Source organism: Erinaceus europaeus, chromosome 6, assembly GCF_950295315.1.
Source record: "Erinaceus europaeus chromosome 6, mEriEur2.1, whole genome shotgun sequence".
NCBI lineage: Eukaryota > Metazoa > Chordata > Mammalia > Eulipotyphla > Erinaceidae > Erinaceus > Erinaceus europaeus.
The window spans coordinates 52,911,216-52,938,097 of record NC_080167.1 but is presented as its reverse complement, the minus strand read 5'-3'; the positions used below and the strand labels follow the sequence as shown (position 1 = coordinate 52,938,097).

Genomic DNA, 26,882 nt, shown 5'->3' with positions numbered 1-26,882 from the left:
GCACTAGCACCACATTGAAGCACTGTTGACAACACCAAATGAAGCTGGCATGGTGGAATGGTGCTTTGGTATCTTTCTCCATCTTGTACCTCTTTCTCTTTCCCATTCCAAAAAATATATAAATTGGGATGGAGAGACAGTGGTATTACACAGATGTAAGTTCCTGGATTCATTCCCTAAAGTCACATAAAAAAGGAGAGAATGAGATAGCTCTGGTTGCTATATAGGGTGTTTACCTTGCCATCTTTGAGACTTAGGTTCAAACCCTGGCACCACATGAGAGGTGCTGTGGCACCAGAGAGGGCACCAATGCTATAGTCTCCCCACCACCCTATGTCTCTCTAAAGCATGCAGAAGGCCCCAGCTTCATAAGAAAAAAAGGAAAGTACCATTCACACACACACAAACACACACACACACAGACAAGCACTTTCCAAAGAGTAATAAGCATTGGCATAATATAAATCTAAGGATAAAAAAATCACTCAGGTAAATTTATCCAGCCCACTGCAATATTCCCTCCTATATATAACCAGAAAGAATATAGAGAACCAATTTTTTTCCTTTCTAAAATCTTGCATTTCCAATTTAGCTTAATGACATTCATTTTTCTGCCAGGGTTTTCCTGATTTTTCATGTCTGCATGATTTTACCACTCCAAGCAGACTTTTCTTCCCCAGATTGGGGGTGAGGAAGTGCAGAGAGAGACAGAGAGACACCACAGCAACACTCCACCATTTATGAAGCTTCCCTGCATGATGCTCCTATGTTTAGGGTGGGAGAGCTTGTGCCCTGGTCCTTGCACATGCTAAAGTTTGTGTTCTACTGGGTGAACTATCTCCTGTCCCCTTTAATTACAGAAATGCTAGATTTCTTTAACAAGCCCTGTTTCGTGTGCTTACTGATCATTGGTTGTGTTTTCCTTAACGGCTCATGCATAGTAACCTAGAGTATTTAGCTTCCCATATCTTCACCCCTTGGAGAGCAGGAAGACTGTGGGTATGAGCTATGGTCTCTGCAGTTCTGGTCTATAAAATCAATGAAACTCTATATTTACATAACTACAAACTTTTATCCTGAGACCAGCCTATAGGTGTAATTATTCTTGTTAAATTAGTGCAGAGGGAAAAAATTGAATAAATTCTTGCCTGATGAGACAGGAAAGGGTTAGAAGCCTCTGAATGTCAGCATGACGCGATGGGAGGGTTTGCAAGGAGACCATGCTGTGCACTGTTGTTTGGTTTTATGACACTCAAGGAAGAAACTGGGAGAATGAAGGTCCCTGGGTGGGAGGTGAGGTCAGAAGACAGGACCCTGAAGACCATTGTTCCAAACAGCCAGATGCTCCAGGCTTTGTTGGTGTTTCTGTCTTGAATTGTTTATGACCAAGTAAAAGAGAGCAAACTCTTGGTTGGTGAGAGATTTTCCTTGAAAACAAACAAAACCAAAAAAAAAAAAAAAAAGCTGCTGCCTTGTCTTCATCTCTGGAGCTAGGATATCAGCTTCGATTCTGACCACACACCATCATATTTCCTCTTCCCAGCCCGAGGGGCACAGCATGGGGTGCCTGCAGACATAGAGGCGCACAAGTAGTGCACATTGCCAAGGAACCCTATTGCTTTAAATGTAAGGAAGGTGGTAGTGCTGTTACTTTTGACATTGCTCCTTAAGGTCTGGAGCAGGGGCCAGAAAGATAGCTCTGCAGGAGTCAGACCTGGGTGTTGGGGAGGATGGTATGGGAAATTGGGAAAGTAAGTAGATGGCAATTCTAGAAAGCCTGGTGGGCTTCCAGGTGGAGGTGTACAGAAGGCTAGGGAAAAGTGCAGCTCTGGCACCCTGAGGTGGAAAGAAAGGTAACTACATGGGTGATATGGGGGAACCAGTCAGGAGGGAGTCCAGAAACAGCCCTTTAGGAAGTGTTTCATCTAGAGATTGGAGGAGAAGAAGAAGAAAAATACTTGCAAAGAGAAAGTCAGCTTGACTTGCGAGAGAGCAGATTGCGTGAACTTGCATGCCAAGAAGGAGGGGTTCCCGGCAGGGGCAATGAACAGAAGCAACTATTGTGAGAAGGGTGAAGAGGAGGAAGGTGGAGGAATGGTCACGGGTTGCCACACTGACTTTTCATCCCTGACAATTCCTGGAGCAGCATGTGTCGTGGGCCAAAGCCACATCTTTAGGGGGTGGGGAGGGTGGAGAAGGCACTCATGTAGGGGATCACTGGCCTAAGTCATGCTTTCCTGTTATTTTTCCCTAGTCAGGATGAAGAAGAGTGTGTGTGTGCATGTGTGTGCACGTGTGTGCATGTGCGTGTTGGGTGGGGATAGAAAAAATGCCTGAGGGAGCAATTATTTCCCAGGGAAGCGAGTGAAAGGAACTAACTCTTACAATAAAGAAGGGAACCTTTAAGAGATGCTGGTAGTCCTTGAAGGGGAGCATAGACCAAAGAGACAGAAGACAAGAAGGAAGAAGAGGTTTTTAAAAGGCTGACAGAGGGAGCCGGGCAGTAGTGCAATGGGTTAAGTACACTTGGTGCGAAGTGCAAGGACCTGAGTGGGGATCCGGGTTTAAGCCTCCGGCTCCCCACCTGCAGGGGCTTGCTTCACAAACAGTGAAGCAGGTCTACAGGTGTCTATCTTTCTCTCTCCCCTTCTCTGTCTTCCCCTCCACTCTTGATTTCTCTGTCCTACCCAGCAACAACAACAGCATTAATAACAGTAAAAATAATATCGACAACAAGGGCAACAAAAATGGGAAAAATGGCCTCCAGGAGCAGTGGATTTGTAGTGCAGGCACTGAGCCCCAGCAATACCCCTAGAGGCAAAAAAAAAAAAAAAAAAAAGTAAATAAATAAAAATAAAAGGCAGAGGAAGTGATGGCCCTGGGCTTTTTAGTAAAATAGAGGTTGAACATTGGGGGTGTGGGGATGGAACCCTAAGTTTGAACAGTCCAGAGTGAGTTTAAAATAGCTGCCTAGTGACTATGGGAGAAGGACTGTCACCTCTACCTTCCCAACCCCACCAGTCACAGCCTTTCTGGAAACAGGTGAATATCGAGCAGCTGGAGTGCAGGGAGACTGGCTGTGGAACATAACCCCTCCTTCAACCCCACTGTGACTTGGAATGGCTCCTCTGCTTCACCTCGATGTTTCTGTGGGACAGTGGCCCTACCCTTGGGCAGCCTGTGCAGACTGGGGTCCATGTCATGCTGGTTGGAACAGGCATGAATCAGCAGGGCCAGCCTGTGGCTTGCCAATCAGCCTGTCCCCAGCAGAGCCCAGGCACAGAGCCCCAGCACTGGCCTCCCTGTCCACACAGCAGAGAGAAGCTGGTAGCAGGAGGAACAGCAGTCTGGAGGGGAGAGATGCCTTTTAACCCACTGGAAAGCATGGCATACCAAGAAGAGAGGCAGAGACAGACATAGAAACAGAAGCAGAGAGAGGTGCCCACAGTCTTGAGAGATGGGCAGCAGCCTTGGTTTGTGGTCTCTGGGTCCCAGAATAGTTCCCAAAAGCCAGGCTGGTGTTCCATGAGATTTTTGAACAGTGGCCTGTTTTAGCTAAACCATCAGTGAATGTCTGTTCCTTACAGCTGAAGGAACCTGCCCAGAGACCACAGACTCCCCATCCCTGGGGGTCATTCCAAAGGCATGTTGGGAGTGGGAGGCACATGGACCTTGCTCTGTTCATGGGTAAGCAACCAGCCTGCATTGTGCTGTCTGCCTTGACCTTCATGAGAATAAGCACTTGTCTGCCCTGTCACTGAAGACAGGCATTTTTTTTTCTTTACCATTTGCAGTTGACATCATTAAAGATTTATTTTTCTTGACTGAACTAATATGGTTTACAGCACGCTAGAGGCTTCAGGTGTGCAGCATCGTAAGTGGACTAAGACACAAACACCACACAAAGTCTAGCTTCCTCCCATCCCCGCCACCATCAGCCCAGCCCCTCTGTCACCCACCACTCTGTTCACACCATCCAAGGGCTCTCCACACACCTTTCTATCCCTCGTGTGAGCAAAAATTTTTGTCCCAGCCTACCCCACTCTGTGGAACCCAGGCAGTTGCAGGAGAGTGGAGAAAGGTCAGTCAGGTCTCAGAAAGTTCTCTGTCACTAGGGAAAACCAGAGCAGTGAATGTCGCTGTGTTAATTGGGAGTGAAGGAAGGCTGACTCTGACTTTCCTTCTCTGAGGGCAGTTCAGAGAACAAAGGAGGCTAACAGCTGGTGTGGGAGGAGAGGCAGAGGAGTTCTGCCCTGCGGAGGATGAGGGCTGAACTCCAAGGGGACCAGGGAGATGCTGCTGGGTGCCTCCTGCTGTGTGTGCAGGGAAAGGACCAGAGATCAGGCTGCTGGAAACTGACCACTAAAAGCTCCAGATCTGTGCGTTTGTTGTAGGACAAAGAAAGATCACAAATGGTCTGGAACAGGACTTTCAATAGTTGGCTTCAGTAGAAGTAACCAAGCTAGATGGACAGCTTTGACCTTGGGCACCAAGCTCTCACAGAGCCCCACAGCTGATCCTGTGTTCCATGGAGCATAGAACCAGCCCACTGGAGAAACTGTTTTCAGGAGGAAAAGAGTATTGACTTGCACCACCTGAGCCGGATGTGCTTAGGCAAGGCTGACCCAGATTTTGCAGGCAGTTAGTAGGTCTCCACTGCCTTCACCTGTAGGAGATGAGACTGGGCTAAGTAATTTCTTAAACTCAAAATATCTCGCCTTTGGGGGAAGAGAGTTTAGATAGCATAATGGTTATGCACAGAGACTCATGCCTCAGGTTCCAAAGTCCCAGGTTCAATCCTTGCACCACCATAAGCCAGAGCTAAGCAGTGCTCTGAAAAAGAAAAAATAAATGAGTTAAAAATATCTCGCCTTCGGGAGCTGGGTGGTAGCACAGCAGGTTAAGCGCACATGGCGTGAAGCACAAGGACGGGCTCAAGATGCCATTTCGAGCCCCCGGTCCCCCACCTGCAGAGGGAGTCGCTTCACAAGCAGTGAAACAGGTCTGTAGGTGTCTCTTTCTTCCCCTCTCTGTCTTCCCCTCCTCTCTCCATTTTTCTCTGTCCTATCCAAGAACAATGACAGCAATAACAACAGCATCAACAACAACAAAAAACAAGGACAACAAAAGGGAAAAAATAGCTTCCAGGAGCAGTAGATTCATAGTGCAGGCACCAAGCCCCAGCAATAACCCTGGAGGCAAAAAAAAAAGTAAATAAATTAATTAAAATATATATCTTGCCTTCTAGAATACTCTGAATAGGCTCGTCTGGGTTACCCCTCATTTCTATGGCTAAAAGGAAACTAGAAGGAGTCAAGGCCATCAATTCTGGACAGAACTCTTTACCTGGACAGTGGGACACCCAAAAAGAAAATGGTCTTCCCTGAGCCTGGGGTGAGATCTCTGGGAGTGGCAAGGCAGACCAATTCTGAGAAACCCCTTCACTTGAATCCAGAGAAATGAGAAATGTGGATTCTCCTTCGCACAAACACTTAACTCCTATTTCTAATTTTTGTCTTCAGAACACTTTTACAGGATTTGTGAAAAATGATTTAGCACCTTTATATCTTGTAACTATCACCACAACATTAAGTAGAAGCAAGTTCAGGGTTTACAATCAGAGCATCTGGAGCAAAGTTAACCTGTGGGTGATGTCACAAGGCAGCATAGCAGGGCCACTGGCTCGGCCTACCCACCTTGTGTGCAAAAGCATCATTCATATCTCTTCATCTTCCTAAAATCCACAACGGGTGGGGGGTGCTCTGGTAGAGCACACACGCTACAGTGCACAAGAACCTCCATTCAAGTCCCAGATCCCCACATGCAGGGGAAAGTTTCATAAGCAGCAAAGAAGTTCTACAGATGCCTCTTATTCTCCCTCTCCTCCCACCCTATCTCTTTTTCTCTGCCTCTATCCAATTAATTAATTAAAAGAAAAAAATTTTAAAAACCCACAAGATTTCCACATAACAAGTGGAAATTTGAGAAATGTTATGAATGTACAAACTTGTATTTACTGTCAACTGTAAAACATTAATCCCTCAATAAAAGGGAAAAAAAGAAATTAAACAGAGTTGGTATGCTGTCATAATTGAAATCTCTAATACTTAAGATACTGAAAGTCATTTTTTTTCTTTGCTAAAAGTATTTTACATATTGAAAGCTGATGCACTGAAAGCAGGGAGAGTCCTAAGGGTGGTTTTGACAACAGAATTTACAGCAACAAAGGCAGGAGTTGAGAAAATACAATGATTGGATTTTTGGTGCATGAATTTTAACTATTGCTTGATGTTCACAAGAATGAAATTTAAATCCAAAAAAATGTGTATATATGTTTATTAGAAAAATAAATTGCTGTGGTCCGGGAGATGATGCAGTGAATAAGGCATTGGACTCTCAAGCATGAGGTCCTGAGTTCAATCCCCAGCAGCACGTGTACCAGAGTGATGTCTGGTTCTTTCTCTCTCCTATCATTTCTCATGAATAAATAAATAAAATCTTTTTTAAAAAAAAGAAAAAGAAATTACAAAAAAAAAAAAAAAAAACAAGATATGTTCTGAATGTAACACACCAGGCAGGATAGTCTGTTGATTATTATTGGTGGGCTTCTTTGCTATTCTGGGCCAGGTGTCCTAGACGTGCCTTTGCTCAGCTGCAGTTTGGTTTGTAAATCAAACCAGATTTCACCAGGGAGATTAAAGATATGTTTGTAGCAGCATCAAAGGGTATCTCTTACCATGTTTGTGTAACGAGATTAAGTGTCATCTATGTGCTGCAGTCACATGGATTTTCTTTCCCTAAATGTTACCCACAGGCAGAAAGCCTTGCTATGAAAATAATAGAACTTCGAAAGTTTTGTTGTGTGTGTGTGTGTGTGTGTGTGTGTGTGTGTGTGTGTGTTGTTAAAAACCTAAATAACATCCTGTGTCAAAACAAATGTGACAATGGGCTATTATTTCTGTCCCCATAATAGCATGTTGTCACATCTTTGTGTCCTGCTCTGGAGGGGGGTGGGGTGTGGGAGAGGCGTGCCCAAACCTTGGCAGAGCACTTCCTGGCTTTGCATTTTCTGAAAGCAGAGAGGGCTCCTCCCAGAGGTAACACAGAGGTTGTTCCTGCAGGTGCCCGGCCACAACCTCGTGTGCACTTCCAGAGGCGGGCCCTGCGCCTGCCCGAGAACACCAGCTACAGCGACCTGACGGCTTTCCTCACCGCAGCCAGCTCCCCTGCTGAGGTGGACAGCTTCCCGTATTTGCGGGGATCAGATGGAAATGGGACAGGTAACTGAGCCTCTCCTGGCCTCTCCTCCAGCCCACTGGGGACCTGTGCATGTGCCTGAAAGTTCAAGTGCATCCGCACTGGCTTGTTTAAGAGCTTCTGTTTGCACCACTGCAGAGCTGAATTTGAGCAAATTCAGCCTTTCTGATGGTGCCTGCTGCCTTAGGCTCCTTGTAGGAGCTTCCCCTTTGGTGGGTTAAATATATTCCATTCAAAGAAGTTCTTTGTATTGCTATTGTATTTATTTTTAAAGTGTGAGGTCAGAGCTGGAGTCTTCTCTCCCTGGGTCCTGGCGTCCTCTCTCTTGCCCATGGAGCATGGTCTTGGTGGAGCAGCCTGTCACCGAGACCACCAAGGCGTGGTCCCAAAGTGTCAGCAAAGGGGGGGAGGCGGGGAGCCGGGTCTGTTTGGAGATGAACTAACCAAGCTCCCTGCCTGCCTGCCCAGAACACTTGGGAATCCATCCAGACTCTTGGTCTTCCCTTTCCCCTCACTTGCTCTCTCTGCGTTGGACTTTGTGAGGGGTGTTCCAGACTTATAACTTGATTTTAAGACCTTAGAGCCACCTCAGTCATCATCACCTCATCCAGGAATGACGCTGAGAGCTAAAAGACCAGAGAAACTAAAAGACGCTTGGCCAGGAACTGTGTAGTAACTTCTTAGAAACTAAAAGACACTTGGCCAGGAACTGTGTAGTAACTTCTTAGAAAAAGACTGGTGGGTGGTGGGAGGTGGGAGTCGGGGGAGAGGGAGAGAGCTGTGCCTCCTCCCTGCCTTCATGTTCTGGAACTCAGGGTTCACTTGACACCTGGTCCTCAGGACTCTCTAGAGGTATTTGCCCAAGTACTTGGTGGTTTTCTTGCCTTTTCTCTACTCTTCCCCAACTGGAGGAGCCACAGCAGAACACTGAACACCAGAGGCTGTTATGGGTTAATTCCTTCTGGGTGAGTAAGTGCTTACATTGTTCAGGGAGGCTCCTGTTGAATTTCACTGAATTGTCTGTCCACTGCTTTGCATAAACAGATCATTCTGAGAAAAGCTGTTCAACCTGAGATATTTAATGTGTTTTTTGTAAAATGTTAATAATTATCATAATCCATAATAATTATGAATCAAGGTGACCTGCTGATTTGACGTTCGTTTTTTTTCCTTTTGGGATACCCATTTTCAGCAATGTTTCCCTTTTAATTTTTTCATGTCAGTAATTGACCTTTGGATAAATTCACAGGCATCGTCTTAACTAAATATTACTGGGGAAGAATGTTGACTTTTTCTCTACCACTACAAACCTGGGAAAAAGTCACAGTTTTGGAGATCCTGATCAAGTTCAATATGAAACAACTATGAACTTCCCCTCCATCCCCCAACCCCACAGTCTCCTGGACAAAATGAGGCTCCCTTATAAAGCCCTTTGTTGAGGGGACGACCTCATTCCTCAGACTTTATTAGTTTTTCTGTGTCCCACTTCCAAGAGCTCTTGAATAAATTATGAAATTTGAGACAACAGGAGGAAGAAGAACTAGAACTATTGATTTTTTGAGTCATTTGTTTTATTTTAAAACCACTTTGATATTTCAGGGAGAGGGGAGGAGGGCTTTGGAAGGTTCCAATGAACTTCTTCTCCACCAAAATAACTCATCAACTGACCTGGAAAAAGAACCATCCCTTCTGTGAATGGGCTGGTGTTAAAAAGGTATCTAATCAGAGGTATTTGCATGCACCTTGAGGATGGGAAGCTGGGCTCCTGATTTGGCACCTCGTAGGCTATTCATTGGTTACATACCACCTCTGTTCCTGCTGTGTGCACAGCTGCAGTAGTTTGCCTCTTGTTTTTATAAAAGGCATCAAGGTGGGGCAGAAAGATATCTCAGTGGGTAGGGTGCCCACCTTGCCAAGCACTCAGCCCAGATTGAAGCCCTGATAACACACGGGAGGAGCCACAGCACAGGGGAAGTTCTGGTGCTGTGCACTCTCTTTGTGTTTATCTGAAAAAGTCACTCCAGGAGCGGTGAAATCTCATATGTATGAACTCTAGATCTGGAAAATAAACAAATAAAAGCATCAGAGAGGCTTCAGCTTAGCATGAGAGCCGAGAACAAGCACCTTGCTAGCTAACAGTGTGGAGTATTCAGTGACAATGAATTTAAGTCACAAAGGTGATTATAAAGTACTCCAATAGCAGTTCATCTTGGAATATCCTCAGGGAAGTTGTGTCTGATGTTAAGGAAGCTTCAAGAGTCATAGAGAAAAAATCCAACATCCGATTTGTGGGACTTTCAGCCACTTACTCACTTGGTGATCTGTTTCCTGGCGTCCCGTAGAGCACCCTGCTTGCACACTTTGCACACTGTGCCTTCTCAGCACCGTGCTCTCCTGTCTGGGTGCCAAGACCCAGACTCCCTGTGTTCTTTTCCGGGGGGTGGTGGGGAGGGAAGGCTTGTAAGCACTGACTTCTGTTATGCAGTCCAGGAAGACAGAGAGGAGCCAATAAAATGACCAAGGCAGGAAATTGCCCCAGGGCTGAAAAAAGTTGGTAGCAAAATGCAAAGCCAAACAGAGTCCATGATGTTATCTGAGCAAAGCACCTTGAATGGAATGGGAGGCCCAGAACAAGTGGGCTGATCTCCCAGCACAGTCCATGGCGCTTGACAAATATCACGAGGGGCAGGTAGCATTGACATGGAGCAGGAAGGAAAGAGCTTCTGCCACAGGGAATTCAGTGGTGTTTTTTGAGTTGCAGCCTCATCACAAAGACTGGAAGGAAACCATCTACTCCTTTAATGGAGGAATCATTCCAGAATACAGAAAGCAGGAGGTTGGAGGGAGGGTCATTTGACAACTTGTAGCAGAAGCTAGATTTCCTGCCACTCTGAGCACAGAAAGAGGCCTCCTGAAAGCAGATGTAATTGCCTGAAGTATCTTAAACCAGTCAGAGAACTCTTAAAAACAACACTCCATCATTGAAACCTAACTCGTGCTGCTTTAAGTTAAAGGAGTACCCATCTCTGCTAGGTTGTACTTCTGAGTGTTTTTATCTCCAGAGCATCTTGTCCCACTACCTCAGCCCTACAGGTAAGAAAAGCACACTCCAGGGTAGTGAAGTGATTTGCAGGAAGTCCCCTGAGTAGACAGTCACAGATCTGTGACTAGCAGATCATGACACCTCTGTCTTCCTGATTCAGGAAGGTGTGAGACCAGAGTTGTGGAGAACTGGATGTGGCTCTGTGAAGAGAGAGAGCAGAGATTTTAATTTAAAGAGTCAGGAGGCAGAGTTCAGGGGGTGATAAGATGGATGAGAGGTCTCCAGTGCTTTTCTCCTCTACCTGCTGCTTCTTGGTTCAAATAGCCTGCCTAGAGTTTAATGACAGAAGCACCACTGGTTTGGAGAGACAGCTCACTGTTCAAGCCCCGGCACCACAAAGGAGATGTTACTGCTCTTGAGGAAGCTCTAGTGCTATGTTGTCTCTCCCTCTCTGTGTGTTTTTCTGTCACTCTGAAATCAAGCATGCATCAAGTCCCATACCCTACAGAAAGCAAGAGAGAGAGACAAAGAAGGAAGTGAAAGAAACCACTTAAGCGAAAATATTGTCTCTCAGCTGCTGAAACACTGTCTCTCAGGCTTAAAGTTCCGTGACACTGAGAGGATCTAACAGAGAGGGTAGTGATTACATTGGAGACCTGACTCTGCTTCTATATCACCTTTGGGAAGCTGACACATTAACATCCCACAAAAACTATCCACAAGATAGTATCACAAAAAATATGATAAAGTCTGCATTTTGGTTTTCATTACCCTAGAATGAATGGCCAGGTTAAAAGATTCTGGAGCTTAAATGTGTGATTCCAACACAGACCCTTTGATGAAATCCCCGCTTCCATATTTTCCCTTCATTGAGAAACAGGCTTCAGTAAATTATTAAAGAGACTGCCGTTGATAGCTATTAGAAACTGGTCCACGAAGGATGTAGATGTAACTTGATGAAACTCTGAAGTTCACCCAATGTAGTCCTAGGACTAGGAGGTAGCCCACCGGACAGAGCACATGTCTTAATGTATGAGGCCCTGGGTTTGAGCCCCCAGCACATGGGAGCACCAAGAACAACACCAGAGAAAACTCCATGACTGGTGGAGCAGCTATGAAATTTCTCCTCTCTCTTTCTCCCCCCTCCCCTTTGCCTTTCCCTATCTTCTTTATCCCTATCTCTAGCATTAAGAATGGAAAATTGGGGTGGGGGGATATAGCACAATGGTTTGCAAAAAGCTTCTCAGGGGATTGAATCTGAGGCTGTGAGGTCCCAGGTTCAATCCTCTGAACCACCATAAGCCAGAGCTGAGCAGAGCTCTTTGTTGTCACATAATGCACAATGAGGCCCTGGTTCGTTCTCCAGCTGTTACTTAAAAGCAATAATAAAAATAAATGTAGTCCTTTTTGGAGGTTTGTATTAGCCCAGGTAGTTAAATAGGTAGGTAAGTAGTTAAGTTACTTAATTAGATATCCTATAGATTGTGGTGTTTTTTTACCAAAGCACTGCTCAGCTGTGGCTCATGGTGGTACAGAGGATTGAACCTGGGACTTTGGAGCCTCAGGGATGAGAGTCTCTTTACATAGCCATTATGCTATCTACCCCTGCCCTATAGATTGTGTTTTAAGGAAGCTTAAAATATTTTTGTGTTTCCATTCACTGTGTTTAAGAAAAGATTAAAAATAATAATGAATATATTTGTAGGATGTTACATTTCACTGGAGAGAAATTTTTCCAAAGTGAATCACATAAGTATATAAACATAATATTGCTCTCATAAACATTCCCTAATTCATCTGTAAAGTAGACAATCATTAAGGCACCGGCTGGGATAAAAGGCCTCTAATGTAGAATAATTGGGATATCAAATTCCTTTTAAACAGACCAAAATAACAGTGACAACAAAAATAACTCATAAATAATTCAAGTCCAAGTTTGCCATAGTTGACTTGTAGGAGAAGTCAGTTAATACACTGAAGCACTCTGAAAGAAAGACACTTTTAAAGAGAAAACCTGCAGGGGTAGGTAGCACAATAATTATGCAAAGAGACTCTCAGGCCTGAGGCTCTAAAGTCCCAGGTGCAATCAATCCCCTGCACCACCATAAGCCAGAGCTGAGCAGTGCTCTGGTAAAAAAAAAAAAAGAGAGAGAGAGAGAGAGAGAGAGAGAAAACCTCTCGTGTAATACATCCAGCCTCATTGTGGTGCTCTGCCACGTAATTAACTAGTACAGTGGGTGCCCTTGTGAAGCCACCTGTTTGGACCTCCTGGTATTAGAGAGAAGTCATTTCCTTCCAGGGCAACCCCAAGCTGGACACCAGCCCCACTACAAATAAGTGTGTGCTTTTATGCAGAATCTTGTGACTCCCCTCTCTGAACCTAAGACACTTTGTTGGTTTTTTTTTTTTCCCTACCCTAGTAAATGGTGCAGAGGGTTATGTAAGCCATACACCAAGCCAGTCCTTGGCTCTGACCCATTGTCTGGCAAAGGGTGTGAGAAGATGCAGCCCCACTGGGTCTCTGAGACCCACCGCATGTGACCGAGAATGCCTCTTACTTCCAGGAAACAGCACCCGGTACGACCTGACCCCCGTCACAGCCGTCAGTGTCCACTTGCTGAGCAGCGATGGAACTCCAGTGCTGGTGGACGGCCCCATGTATGTCACCGTGCCCCTGGTCACCCAGAGCAGCCTGAGGCACAATGCCTATGTTACAGCATGGCGGTTTGACCAGAAGCTGGGTAAGCAGGACTCCTGTGCCCACAGCTGGGGTTTCCTTCTAGAACTGTGCACTGTCCTCACAGTCACCGGGACCTCCTGTTCACATGCACTGTGTGGTTTGGATTCCTAAGACAAGCTCCCCATTTGGGCACACTCTTTGGCATTCTTTATTATATTTTCCTTTGTGCACTTTTACATTAATTTTACCTGAAAGGAAAACTTTAAAGTTATTCAAACTAAAACTGACTCTTCTTTTATTCTTAAGAAGATCATATGATCTCTCTTGGTCATGCAGGTTTCTTTTTCTAGTTTCTGGGAAAGAAAAAAGAAAACCAGTGCCCACATTATACAAAAATAAAACAATAAAAAGAAGAAAAATAAGGACCAGGAGATATTTCACCCAGTAGAGTTCACCAGCCTTACGGTGTCAAAGGTCCTGAGTTTGAGAACCATGAACAGCACCTGGAAAGCTCCCGTATAGTGGCATGGTGCTGTGGTATCTCTTCTGTCTCCAGCAACTTCTCCCTCTCTCCTCCCCACCACCACCAAAGGATAATAATAATATTAATTATAATAAGAATGATAACGGTGGCAGCACACATGGTTAAGCATACACATTACAGTGCACAAGGACCCAGGTTCAAGCCCCAGTTTCCCACCTGAAGGGGGAAAGCTTCGTGAGTAGTAGAGTAGTGCTGCAGGTATCTCTCTGTCTCTTTCCCTTTCTACCTCCTTCTCCCTTCTCAATTTCTCTCTATCCAGTAATAAATTAATTAATAAAAATAATAATAACAACAATTAGAAATTAGGCCAGTGGAAGGCAGGATCATAGAAAATAATGGGCAAATATATAAAAATATAGATAGATAGTTATAGAAATAATAGTCAACCCATATCTTGTGACCTTGGAAGAACTAATACAGTTTCCAATGGAGGGAATGGGTATACAAAACTCTGGTGATAGGAAAAGTATGGAATTATACCCCTGTTATCTTATAATTTTGTAAGTCAATATTAAATCACTAATAAAAATTTAGAAAAGAAAGAAATTAGGCTATTCAGCAGTGGTATTATGCAGATGGAGTGACCTGGATTCATTCCCCAGCACAGAAAGAAAGAAAGACATAGAAAAAAGAAGAAAAAGAAAGAAAGAAAATGTAAGCTATAAGTGCAAGTTTAGGGAAAGGCAGTAACCGTGTTTTGGATTATATTCTTCCAGTCACTTCACTATGCGTGTATATACTGGCTATCTATTGCTATGTAGCAAGTTATCCCGTAACGGCAGCCTGAAAGAACGTGAGCATCTGATGCCTACAGCTTGGGAGGGTCAGGATTCCTGGCAAGATGTAGCTGGGGCCTCCAGTTCATGGTCTCCAGTGAGGTTGCAGCCAGGCTGTGATCCAGGGTCTGCTCAGCTCCAAGTTGACCTGTGACCCTTTGACCTCCACTCTCCATAGCCACTCCAAGAACTGCTCCTGGCACGGCATCTTGCTTCCCCAGAAGCAGGTGACCCAAGAAAAAGCAAACTGAAAATTCAAAGCACCCGTTGGCAAAATGGAAAAGCAAAGCCTTTTCCTAGCCCTTCCAGATGCTGTGATCTGGAGTCAGGAACCATGGAGCCCCCTAGAGGCCATCTTCCACAAAACAGAAGTTTCACAGAAATGGAATTAGATGCTCTGTGTTGTTGCTCTGTGTGATGCTATATACTATATATAACTTGCTTTTGAAAATAATGTATATGCCCTCAACCTCTCACCACACTATTCTTATTTCATAAAGTCAGTGTTAATGAATATATAGTATTCCATTATTCAGACATGGCAGAATTTGGCTTGTCAACCCTCCCCACCACCAGCAGCACCTAATATTAGGATAGTTACTATTCTAATTGATGCTGCCATCACTATCTTTGTAGCTAAATCTCTACACACCCATGACTGTTTTCTTATTATAAGACTTTACAAGTAGAATTTCTGCATTAAAAAAATCCAGTGTCAGACCAGGTGGTGATGTACCCAGTTAAACCCACATATTACCATGTGTAAGGATCCAGGTTTGAGTCCTACTCCCCACCTGCAGGAAGGACAATACTTCACAGGCAGTGAGCAGGTCTTCAAGTGTCTCTGTTTCTCCCTCTCTATCTTCCCCACCTCTCTCAATTTCTCTCTGTCTTGTCCAATAAAACAGAGAAAGTAAATAAACAAATGGGGAAATGGCCAATGGGAGCAGTGGATTTGTAGTGTTGGCACTGAACCCCAGCAATAACCCTAGTGCCCCCCCCCAAAAAAAATAATAAAACTATCTGAAGCATTTGATTTCCACGCTGGGAAGACAACATACTGTTTATACAGAGAGAAATGGAGAAAGGAGGGGAAGACAGAGGGGGGAGAGAAAACAGACACCTGCAGACCTGCTTCACCGCCTGTGAAGTGACTCCTCTGCAGGTGGGAAGTGGGGGAGCTCAAGCCAGGATCCTTGTGCTTTGCGACACCTGCGCTTATCCCGCTGCACTACCGCCCAACTCCCAAAACAGGCATTTTATCACTCGGCTGATATCGCTGCCACTTTGTCACTGGTTTAGTGATTTTTGTGGGGTGTTGTGGTTACAGAGCATGCAGAACCCTGGCCTCCAGGAAGAAAAACCTTGAAAGAAATGTGGATCAGAGAGTATCTAAACAACACAGAAGCTCTGAGAGGACAGGAGGCTGTGGGTAAAGCTGAAAGAAGTTATCTGGGGAAGTAGTTCAGCTGGGTGGGCACAGGAGTTGCATGCCCGAGACTCAGGTTCAGTCCCTGGCAGATGATGTGCCAGAGTTTAGCTCTGGCTTCTGCTGCTCTCTTATCTGAACCTCTCATGTCACATAAAATAGATCTTTTCAAAAATAAGAAAATGGAGAGATTGTAGGAAGAAGGAGGAACACTCACCTTTTGTGTCTTGAAAGCCCAAAGTGTGCTTTTAGAAAACACACCTGGGGCAGAGGAAAATAGCCTAATGGTTATGCAAAGAGACTCATGCCTAAGGCTGCCAAGTCCCAGGTTCAAACCCTACCCCCCTTCCCTCCCACATACATACTCATAAGCCAGAGCTGATCCATGCTCTGGTTTAAAAAACAACAAAAAAAGAAAAAGAGGGGGCCAGGTGGTGGTGCACCTGATTAAGTGCACACACTATAGTATGCAAGGAAGGACCTGGGTTCATACTTCTGGTCTCCACCTGTCGGGGGAAAGCTTCACAGGTGGTAAAGTATGGCTGCAGGTGTCGGACTCTCTCCCTTGCTATCTCCCCTCTGTATCTCTCCCTCCCCTCTGAATTTCTCTCTGTATCTATTCAATAATAAATAATAAATTTTTTTTTAAAAAGAAACGCACCTAAGTAAGTGGGTTGCCCTAGGAAGTCCTATCTTTCTTTTTTTTTTTTTTTTTTTCAAATTAGGAGAGTTTAGTTCACTTTTTTAAAAAATTTTTTTCTATTTTTTTATTGGGGAATTAATGTTTTACATTCAACAGTAAGTACAATGGTTTGTACATGTATAACATTCCCCAGTTTCCCATATAACAATACAACCCCCACTAGGTCCTCTGAATCCTTCTTGGACCTGTATTCTCCCCACCCACCCACCCCCAGAGTCTTGTACTTTGGTGTGATACGCCAATTCCATTTCAGGTTCTACGTGTGTTTTCTTTTCTGATCTTGTTTTTCAACTTTGGCCTGAGAGTGAGATCATCCCATATTCATCCTTCTGTTTCTGACTTATTTCACTCAACATGATTTTTTTCAAGGTCCATCCAAGATCGGCTGAAAACAGTGAAGTCACCATTTTTAATAGCTGAGTAGTATTCCATTGTGTATATAGACCACAACTTGCTCAGCCACTCATCTGTTGTTGGACACCTGGGTTGCTTCCAGGTTTTGGCTATTACAAGTTGTGCTGCCAAGAACATATGTGTACACAGATCTTTTTGCATGGATATGTTGGGTTCCTTAGGATCTATCCCCAGGAGAGGAATTGCAGGATCATAGGGTAAGTCCATTTCTAGCCTTCTGAAAGTTCTCCAGACTGTTCTCCACAGAAGTTGGACCAATTTACATTCCCACCAGCAGTGTAGGAGGGTTCCTTTGACCCCACAACCTCTCCGGCATTTGCTGCTGTTACCTTTTCTGATGTATGACATTCTCATAGGAGTGAAGTGGTATCTCGTTGTTGTCTTTATTTGCATTTATCTGACAATCAAAGACTTGGACCTTTTTTTCATGTGTTTTTCAGCCTTTTGGATCTCTTCTGTGGTGAATATTCTGTCCATGTCCTCTCCCCATTTTTGGATGGGATTTGTTTTCTTGTTGTTGAGTTTGGCAAGCTCTTTATATATGTTGGTTATTAAACTCTTATCTGATGTATGGCATGTAAAGATCTTCTCCCATTCTTTGAGGGGTCTCTTGGTTTGGGTAGTGGTTTCTTTTACTGTGAAGAAGCTTTTTAATTTGATGTAGTCCCATAGGTTTATACTTGCCTTAGTCTTCTTTGTAATTGGATTTGTTTCATTGAAGATGTCTTTAAAATTTATTCGGAAAAGAGTTCTGCCAATATTTTCTTCTAAGTATCTGATAGTTTGTGGTCTAACATCCAAGTCCTTGATCCACTTGGAATTTACTTTTGTATTTGGTGAAATACAGTGGTTCAGTTTCATTCTTCTGCATGTTTCAACCCATTGTTTCCAACACCATTTGTTGAAGGGACTCTGCTTTCCCCATTTAATAGTCTGAGCCCCTTTGTCAAAGATTAGATGTCCATAGGTGTGGGGGCTCAAGGAAGTCCTATCTTTCTTAAGCAAACAACTTAGGACTCGTTGCTCATTTGCAAAAGTGTTTGTTGAGGATCTCATTCTCTGTTGGATCCTGCCTCTTTCTTGGGATTGGCCCCAAACATGTGAGGGTCTGTGCCCTGAAGTATCACACAGCCATGTGGTTGAGAATAGGGACTCTGGGGCTCACTGAGTGCTGGGGCAGGGCAGGGCTCCAGTTCTGCCACCCATTGACTGTGTAACTTTAGTCAAGTGACTTAACCTTTCTGAACCTCAGATGTGAAATGGGTATGATAATTCTAATATTGCTTTAGAGCATATGCTAGTCACAGTTCTCCAGGGAAACAGGACCAATAAAGGGTGTGTGTGTGTGTGTGTGTGTGTGTGTGTGTGTGTGTGTGTGTGTGTAGAGAGGGAGAGTTTAAGCCAAATATATGCAAGGGAAGGGTCTTCCTGTTGATAATTTTAGGATATGCTAATTTTTCAAGTTTCATATTCTGAACTTTAATAAAAAATTGGAATATAGTATAATGGTTATGCAAAAAGATTTTCATGCCTGATGCTTCAAGTCCCCAGGTTCAATTCCTGGCCCCACCATAATAGAGCTGAGCCATGGTCTGATTAAAATTAAATTAAATTTTAAATTAAAAATTAATTTTCTTGCCCAGGAGGTGGCATGGTGGATAAAGCACTAGGCAACCCAGCATGTGATTTTAAATTAGATGCCCAGAATTTCATGTGCCAGAGTGATGCTATGGTTCTTTTTCTGTCTCTCCCCTTCTCTGTTATATTGACAAATAAGCAAATTAATTAGTTAGGGCTGGGGATATAGCTCAGTGCGTATGCAGCCCAGGTCCAACTCCTGGCACTGTGGAGAGAGATGGATGGGTAAGTAGTTAGGTATGTAGGTAGTTAAGGAAAATTCTCTAAAGTATTTTATTAATTTTTTTTTGCAACTAGAGGTTTACCTGGGTGGGAGCTTTACACTTTCATGATGCTACAGTTCCTGGAGGACACTTTTTTTTTCTTCCAGACAGGAAGGGGGGGGGCACCGTAGTACTGCACCATCATTGTTGAAGCTTCCCTTTGCATGGTGTTGCCGTGTGATGGCTGGAGACTCAAACTCAGGTCCTTGTGCATAGCAAAGTATGTGCTCTACTGAGTCAGCTATCTCTCAGACCCCTAAAGTGTTTTTAAAATATATATATTTTTAAAATGAGGCCAGGCCATACACACGTGGTTGAGCACACACATTACAGTGCACAAGCACTCAGGTTTCAAGCCCCTGGTCCCCACCTGCAGGGGGGAAGCTTCACAAGTGGTGAAGCAGTGCTGCAGGCCTGCCTCCCTCTCTCTCTCTCTCTCTCTCTCTCTCTCTCTCTCCTCCAGGGTTATTAGCACAACAAATCCATGGCTTCTAGTAGCCATTTTTTCTATTTTGTTGGATAAGACAGAGAGACATTGAGAGGGGAGGGGAAGATAGCGAAGAAAAGAGAAATATAGACACCTGCAGACCTGTTTCTCCACTTGTGAAGCATCCCTCCTGCAGGTGGGGAGCAGGGGCTCAAACCCAGGTCCTTGAGCTTCCTACTATGTGCACTTAATCGGGTGTGCCACCTCCCAGCCCCCTGCTAGCATCTCTTTCTCCCTCTATATCTCCGCCTTCCCTCTCAATCTCTGTTTCTATCCAAAATAAATAAATAAGAAAAAAAAATTATCAATTTAAAAAATATAAAGCTTCAAAAAAGAAAAAGGCCCTACTAATGACATCGCACATATTTCAGTGGCTCTAGAAGTGTATGAAGACATGGCCTTAACGTCTTGGTTACTATGTACGTCCTCACTGAGACTTACTTATCTTGAATTGTTGTAATCAACAACAGTACCTGCTAGGCACCCAACTGTAATGTTGAATGATAGAGTCAGATGAACATCATTTAGGTGTTTAGAAAATCAAAGCAATTCAAGAGATTATGATATATTTGTGTTTAAGGTAACTATATACATAGGGCTTGCCTTTACGTACCTATGTATATCTGTTTAATAAAAAAGTGGTGCTTTGAGCAAGAAAGAGAAACAATTTAGTTGGATTGTCTCTCTGCTGTGTGACTTCCATACATTATGCTATAGTTCTACTCCTTATAGAAGAAATATATGATATATATGCCATATATCAGAACACTCTAAAAATCTACAAGAATGCCGTTAAAATATCTTCAGTCTTTGATATCAATAAATGTCAATGGCCTGAATTCACCTATTAAAAGGCATAGAGTAGGAAGATGGATCAGAAAACACAACCAACAATATGCTATCTACAGGAAACCCACCTAACTCCACTAGACAAACACAGACTTAAAGTGAAAAGATGGAAAACTATCATACAAGCCAGTGGCCCACAAAAGAGGGCAGGAACAGCTATTCTCATATCTGACACAATAGACTTTAAAATAAATAAAACTTTAAAAGATAGGTATGGACACTTCTTAATGCTCAGAGGATCAGTCAATCAAGAGGAGTTAATAATTATTAACATCTATGCACCCAGTGAGAAGCCATCTAAATACATCAAACATCTACTGGAAGAGCTACAGCAACACACTCATAGTAGGGGACTTCAGCACCCCACTCTCTCAACTTGACAGATCATCCAGGCAGAAAATCAATAAAGACATGAGGAAGCTAAATGAAGAGCTAGATAAACTAGAACTATTGGGCATTTTCAGAATCATTCACCCCAAGAAACTGGAATACGCATTTTACTCAAGTCCACATGTGTCTTTCTCAAGGATAAACCATATGTTAGGCCACAAAGACAGCAACAGCAAATTCAAGAGCATTGAAATAATCCCAAGCATCTTCTCAGACCACAGTGGAATTAAACTAACACTTAACAATCAACAAAAGATTAGTAACAGTCCCAAAATGTGGAAGCTCAACAGTACACTACTTACCAACTACTGGGTCAAAGAAGAAATCAAGGAAGAAATCAAAATGTTTTGAGAGTTCATTGAAAATGAAGACACAGCTATCAAAATATTTGGGACACAGCTAAGGCAGTAAGAGGGAAGTTCTTAGCCATACAAGCACGCACTAGGAAGTAAGAAAAAGCACAAATAAACAACCTGATTGCACAGCTTAGAGACCTAGAGGAAGAACAAAGGAACCCTAAAGCAACCAGAAGGACAGAAATCACTAAAGTTAGGGCAGAAATCAATAACATTGAAAATAAGAAAACCATACAAAAGATCAATGAAGTAAACGTTGGTTCTTCGAAAGAGTGAACAAAATCGACAAACCTTTAGCCAGACTCACAAAACAAGAAAGGGAGAAGACCCAAATAAATTGGATTGTAAATGAAAGAGGAGATATCACAACAGACACTGCAGAAATTCAATCAACATGTCATGTGAGGCTTCTATGAACAACTGTATGCCACCAAGATAGAGAACCTGGAAGAAATGGACGATTTCCTAGATACCTACGAATGAACTTCAAAATTAAATAAAGAGGAACTAGACAATAGGAACAGGCCCCACACCTATGGACATCTAATCTTTGACAAAGGTGCCCAGACTATTAAATAGAGAAAGTAGAGTCTCTTCAACAAATGGTGTTGGAAAAACTAGGTTGAAACATGCAGAAGAATGAAACTGAACCACTATATTTCACTAAACACAAAAATAAATTCCAAGTGGATCAAGGATTTGTATGTTAGACCAGAAACTGTCAGATACTTAGAGGAAAATATGGGCAGAAATCTCCCACATAAATTTTAAAGAAATATTCAATAAAACGAATCCAATTACAAAGAAGACTAAGGCAAGTATAAACCTATGGGACTACATCAAATTAAAAAGCTTCTTCACAGCAAACCAAGAGACCCATCACAGAATGGGAGAAGATCTTTACATGCCATACATCAGACAAGAGTTTAATAACCAAAATATATAAAGAACTTGCCAAACTCAACAACAAGAAAACAAATAACCCCATCCAATAATGGGGAGAGGACATGGATAGAATATTCACCACAGAAGAGTTCCAAAAGGCCGAGAAAAATGAAAAAATGCTCCAAGTCTTATTGTCAGAGAAATGCAAAAAAACAACAGTGAGCTACCACTTCACTCCTGTGAGAATGTCATACATCAGAAAAGGTAGCAGCAGCAAATGCTGGAGAGGGTGTGGGGTCAAAGGAACCCTCCTGCACTGCTGGTGGGAATGTAAATTGGTCCAACTTCTGTGGAGAGCAGTCTGGAGAACTTTCAGAAGGCTAGAAATGGACCTACCCTATGATCCTGCAATTCCTCTCCTGGGGATATATCCTAAGGAACCCAACACATCCATCCAAAAAGATCTGTGGACACATATGTTCTTGGCAGCACAATTTGTAATAGCCAAAACCTGGAAGCAACCCAGGTGTCCAACCACAGATGAGTGGCTGAGCAAGTTGTGGTCTATATACACAATGGAATACTGCTCAGCTATTAAAAACTGTAACTTCATCGTTTTCAGCCCATCTTGGATGGAGCTTGAAGAAATCATGTTAAGTGAGATAAGTCAGAAACAAAACCAATATGGGATGATCTCACTCTCAGGCAGAAGATGAAAAACAAGATCAGAAGAGAAAACACAAGTAGAGCCTGAACTGGAATTGGCATGCTGCACCAAAGTAAAAGACTCTGGGGGTGGGTGGGTGGAGAGAATACAGGTTCAAAAAGGATGACAGAGGACCTAGTGGGGGTTGTATCGTTATGTAGAAAACTGGGAAATTTTATGCATATACAAACTATTGTATTTACTGTTGAATGTAAAACATTAATTCTCCAATAAAAAATTTTTAAAAAAAGAAAGAAGTCATGGTAAGTGAAATAAGTCAGAAACAGAAAGATGAATATGGGTTGATCTCACTCTCAGGCAGAAGTTGGAAAACAAGATCAGAAGAGAAACTACAAGTAGAACCTGAACTGCAGTTGGTGTATTGCACCAAAGTTAAAGACTCTGGGGTGGGCTGGAGGGAAAGTACAGGTCCAAAAAGGATGACAGAGGACCTAGTGAGGGTTGTATTATTATGTGGAAAACTGAGAAATGTTATGCATGTACGAACTATTGTATTTACTGTTGAATGTAAAACATTAATCCCTAATAAAGAAATTAAAAAATAAAAAAAGGCCAGAGACATAGCTCACCAAGTAGGATGTCCACCTTGCCAGGCATATGGCCCAGATTCAAGCCCAGGCACCACATGGGAGTTGCCATGGCACTGGGGGAAGTTCTACTGCTGTGGTATCTTTCCCTTTCTTTATGTCTTCATCTGTGTTTCAGTGAAACTATCAGTCCAGGTGAAATCATACATGCACAGACCCTGACTCACCAAAAAAAATAAAACTCTAATAATAATAGTCAGTGTAAACAGAGAAATGGACAGTGACATAAAGCTGTAAAATGTAAGTTATATGCTTCTCTTTTCCCTTCCTGGAAATAATTCCCATGGCATTGAGCCTTTTTCTGCAAGGAATTTTCATTGTATAGTTACTTATTTCTATTTTTAAGTGGTCTTCGCAGCTTAATATCTACTGTGAAAAATGTAACTTGCCAAATTCCTGGCTAGAACAGATTGTATGTGTGCAGAGAAAAGCCAATGATTTGGATAGTCTCAAAAGTAATCACATAAATTAGACTATGTTTTCTGCAGACTTTGTCTTTAAGACTGGATGGACATTTTCAAGAAGCCATATGTTCTTTAACTTACTAGGCTCAATAGAAGCCTGCATATTGCTTAAGGTATTTCTATTACTACTATATTTAATCAAGGATATTATTATTTATCTAGAAGTTAAGTTATTCAGTTAAGTGGGGGAGGAGTAGATAGCATAATTGTTATGCAAACAGACTCATGCCTGAGGCTGTAAGGTCCCTAGTTTACTTCCCCACATGACCATAAACCCATAAACCAGAGCAGTGCTCTGGTAAAAAAAAAAAAAAAGTTATTCAGTTAAATGGAAATTTCCAAGACAGTCTTATCATATCAAGAAAATATATAGTAGCACCTCTTGAGCATTTAACACTGTTTACTAATTAGCTGAGATTTATGATTGATTTGAATATGATAATTTCATATTTTACTTATTTATTTTAAATAGAAATTGAGAGAGAAAGGGGAGATAGGTAGATAAGTAGGTAGGTAGATAAGATAAGATAGATAAAAGACCAACCATCCTACAGCACTGCTTCACCTTCCATGAAGCTTTCTCCCTATAAAAGGCTTGAATCTAGATCTTTGTGTGCTATAATACGTGTACTCTACCAGATGTGCCACCACCAGGCCCCTGGTTTAATTCTTTACATCATCAGCTTCTGAGATATATCAAATTTGTTGTAGTTCCTAAGTGTTTAACTATCAAAAATATCAAGTTGGTTTTTTTTTTTGCCTCCAGGGTTATTTCTGGGGCTCAGTGCCTGCACCATGAATCCACTGCTTCTGAAGGCCCTTCCCCCCCCCTTTTGTTGCCCTTGTTGTTGTAGCCTTGTTGTGGTTATTATTGTTGTTGTCGTTCGTTGTTGGATAGGACAGAGAGAAATGGAGAGAGGAGGGGAAGACAGAGAGGGGGAGAGAAAGATAGACACCTGCAGACCTGCTTCACCACTTGTGAAGCGACCCCCCTGCAGGTGGGGAGCCGGGGGCTTGAACCGGGATCCTTCAGCCGGTCCTTGCGCTTTGCGCCACATGCGCTTAACCCGTTGTGCTACCGCCCAACCCTCTTGGTTGTTTTGTTTAACCACAGCTTTGTTCAGTCTGGCTCGGTGTAGTAACAAGGGTTGTATTTAGGACCTCTGGTAGACAAGTCTGATACGAGCTCCCTGTTTCCCAAAATAGTCATTTGTGAATCCAGTAAGAATCTTTCGTATAATTAAGGGTTAGCAAACTGAAGTTTAAAGACTGGTTTTTATAATTTCTTTATTTTTAAATACTTTATTTGTTTATTATTGGAGAGAAACAGAGAAATTGAGAGGGAGGAGGATATAAAGAGGGAGAGAGAAAGACACCTGCAGACCAGATTGACCACTTGTGAAGCTTTCCCCCTGCAGGTGGGGGATCAGGGGCTTGAACCCAGGTCTTTGTGCACTGTAACATGTGTGCTCAACCAGGTGTGCCACCACCTGGCCCCTGATTTTTACATTTTCTAATGCTGAAAAGGAGTGAGGCCAGGCAGTGTGCGGCGCAACTGATTAAGAACTCACATTACAGTGTGCATGGACCGAGGCTCAAGCCCCTGACCCTGCCTGCAGGGGGAAAGCTTCACAAGTGGTGAAACAAGGCTACAAGTGTCTCTCTCCCTCTCTATCTCCTCTCCCCCTCTCAATTTCTCTTTGTATCCAATAATATTTTTTTTTAATCAAAGGAGTTGGTGTATTGCCTCAAAGTAAAAGACTCCGGGGTATGGGGCAAAGTTCAGATCCTAGATCGTGATGGGATGGCAGAGGAGGACAGGGAGGAGGGAGTTAGATTATTGTGTGAAAAACTGAGAAGTGTTACACATGTACAAGCTACTATATTTTACTCTCAACTGTAAACCATTGGTCCCCCAATAAAGAAAAAAGAAAACTCAAAGGAAATTTCATCTCATGACACATGACTTTTTTATGAAATTCAAATGTCTGTACCCTAAATAAAGTTTTATTGATACTGAATACTAGCAATTAAATTTCTGTTTCCTGTGGAGTCGGGCGGTAGCGCTGCTGGTTAAGCGCACGTGGTGCAAAGTGCAAGGACTGACAAGGATCCTGGTTTGAGACCCCAGCTCCCCACCTGCAGGGGAGTCCCTTCACAGGTGGTGAAGCAGGTGTCTATCTTTCTCTCCCCCTCTCTGTCTTCCATCCCTCTCCAGTTCTCTCTGTCCTATCTAACAACAATGACATCAATAACAACAACATAATAACTACAACAACAATGAAAAACAATAAGGGCGACAAAAGGGAAACATAAATAAATATAAAAAAGAAATAGAAAAAAATTTTTGTTTCCTTCTTTCTCCACCCTCCATAGACAGACAGACAGAAAAAAGAAAATCCAGGCTGTGGAGCCATCTCAGCAGTAGAGCATGGAATTTGCATGCGTGAAACCAGGTTCAGTCTTTGACACCACAGATGCCAGTACCGAGTGGTGCTCTGGTGTACTGCTTTCAATAAAAAATAAAATATAAAAATGCATGTTTAAACAAAGTTTATATATTGAAATTCTAGTCCTCAGTGTGAAGGGATTAGGAAGTGGGACCTTTAGGAGGCAGCCAGGTCATAAGTGTTGAGTCCTGGTGAATGGGATTAGTACCCTTAAAGTGAGGGCGTGGTGAGAAGTCACCCAGCAAACAGAAACTGAGACCTCACCAGATAGCCAATCTACTGTTCCCTTCATCTTGGAGTTCCAGCCCCGAAACTGTGAGACATGAAACTCCTTATCACTTATAAGCCCCCACCCCAACCAGTTTATGTTACTGTGTTCTAGCAGCCTACTTTGACTGAGATATCCTATGTGCTTTCCCACCACACAGGCCGATCTGCAGCTATTTACCTTGTTGCCTGTGGCAGAGAAAGACAGCCCCTTAGTCACAATCCTTCGCCAGGAAAATGCCTGCTACTCCAGTGTTAGAATGCAGGTGTAAGTAGGGCCAGGAGACAGCTGAGCCAGTAAAGTACATGCCTTTTATCACATGCAAGGCCCTGGGGAGCACCATGGATGACACAGTTCTATGGATGGTGGAGCAGTGCACAGGTTTCTCTCTTCTCTGTCTCTCATCGCCCCCCTTCTCAAATTAGAAAGGATGAAATATTTGGCTCCAGAGGTCACTCAGAGTCAGGTCCAGGAGTATCACCCCTGCATAAGATCCTGAATTTCATTGCCTGATGCTGCATCAAAAAATAATAATACTTTTTTTAAGGAATGTCAGTATGCTCCACATTCTGCAGGCTATTCCCTGGGCCACCTGATTCTTTCTCAGCCCCATTTCTTAATGTCCAGTCACCCATCCCAGCTTGTGCAGGAGAAACCATGGATGCTTGAATA

The 26,882-nt window shown here is 43.1% G+C and overlaps 1 protein-coding gene across 1 annotated transcript in view; it reads left to right on the top strand.

Moving 5' to 3' along the window:
* The window catches only part of FAM171A1 (family with sequence similarity 171 member A1), a 128,458-nt gene that overhangs the window by 82,965 nt on the left and 18,611 nt on the right, over positions 1-26,882 (top strand). The window contains exons 4-5 of the mRNA XM_007526113.3: positions 7,122-7,280; positions 12,865-13,041. Coding sequence (XP_007526175.1) covers positions 7,122-7,280; positions 12,865-13,041 — 336 coding nt within the window. The remainder of the gene's footprint in view (positions 1-7,121; positions 7,281-12,864; positions 13,042-26,882) is intronic.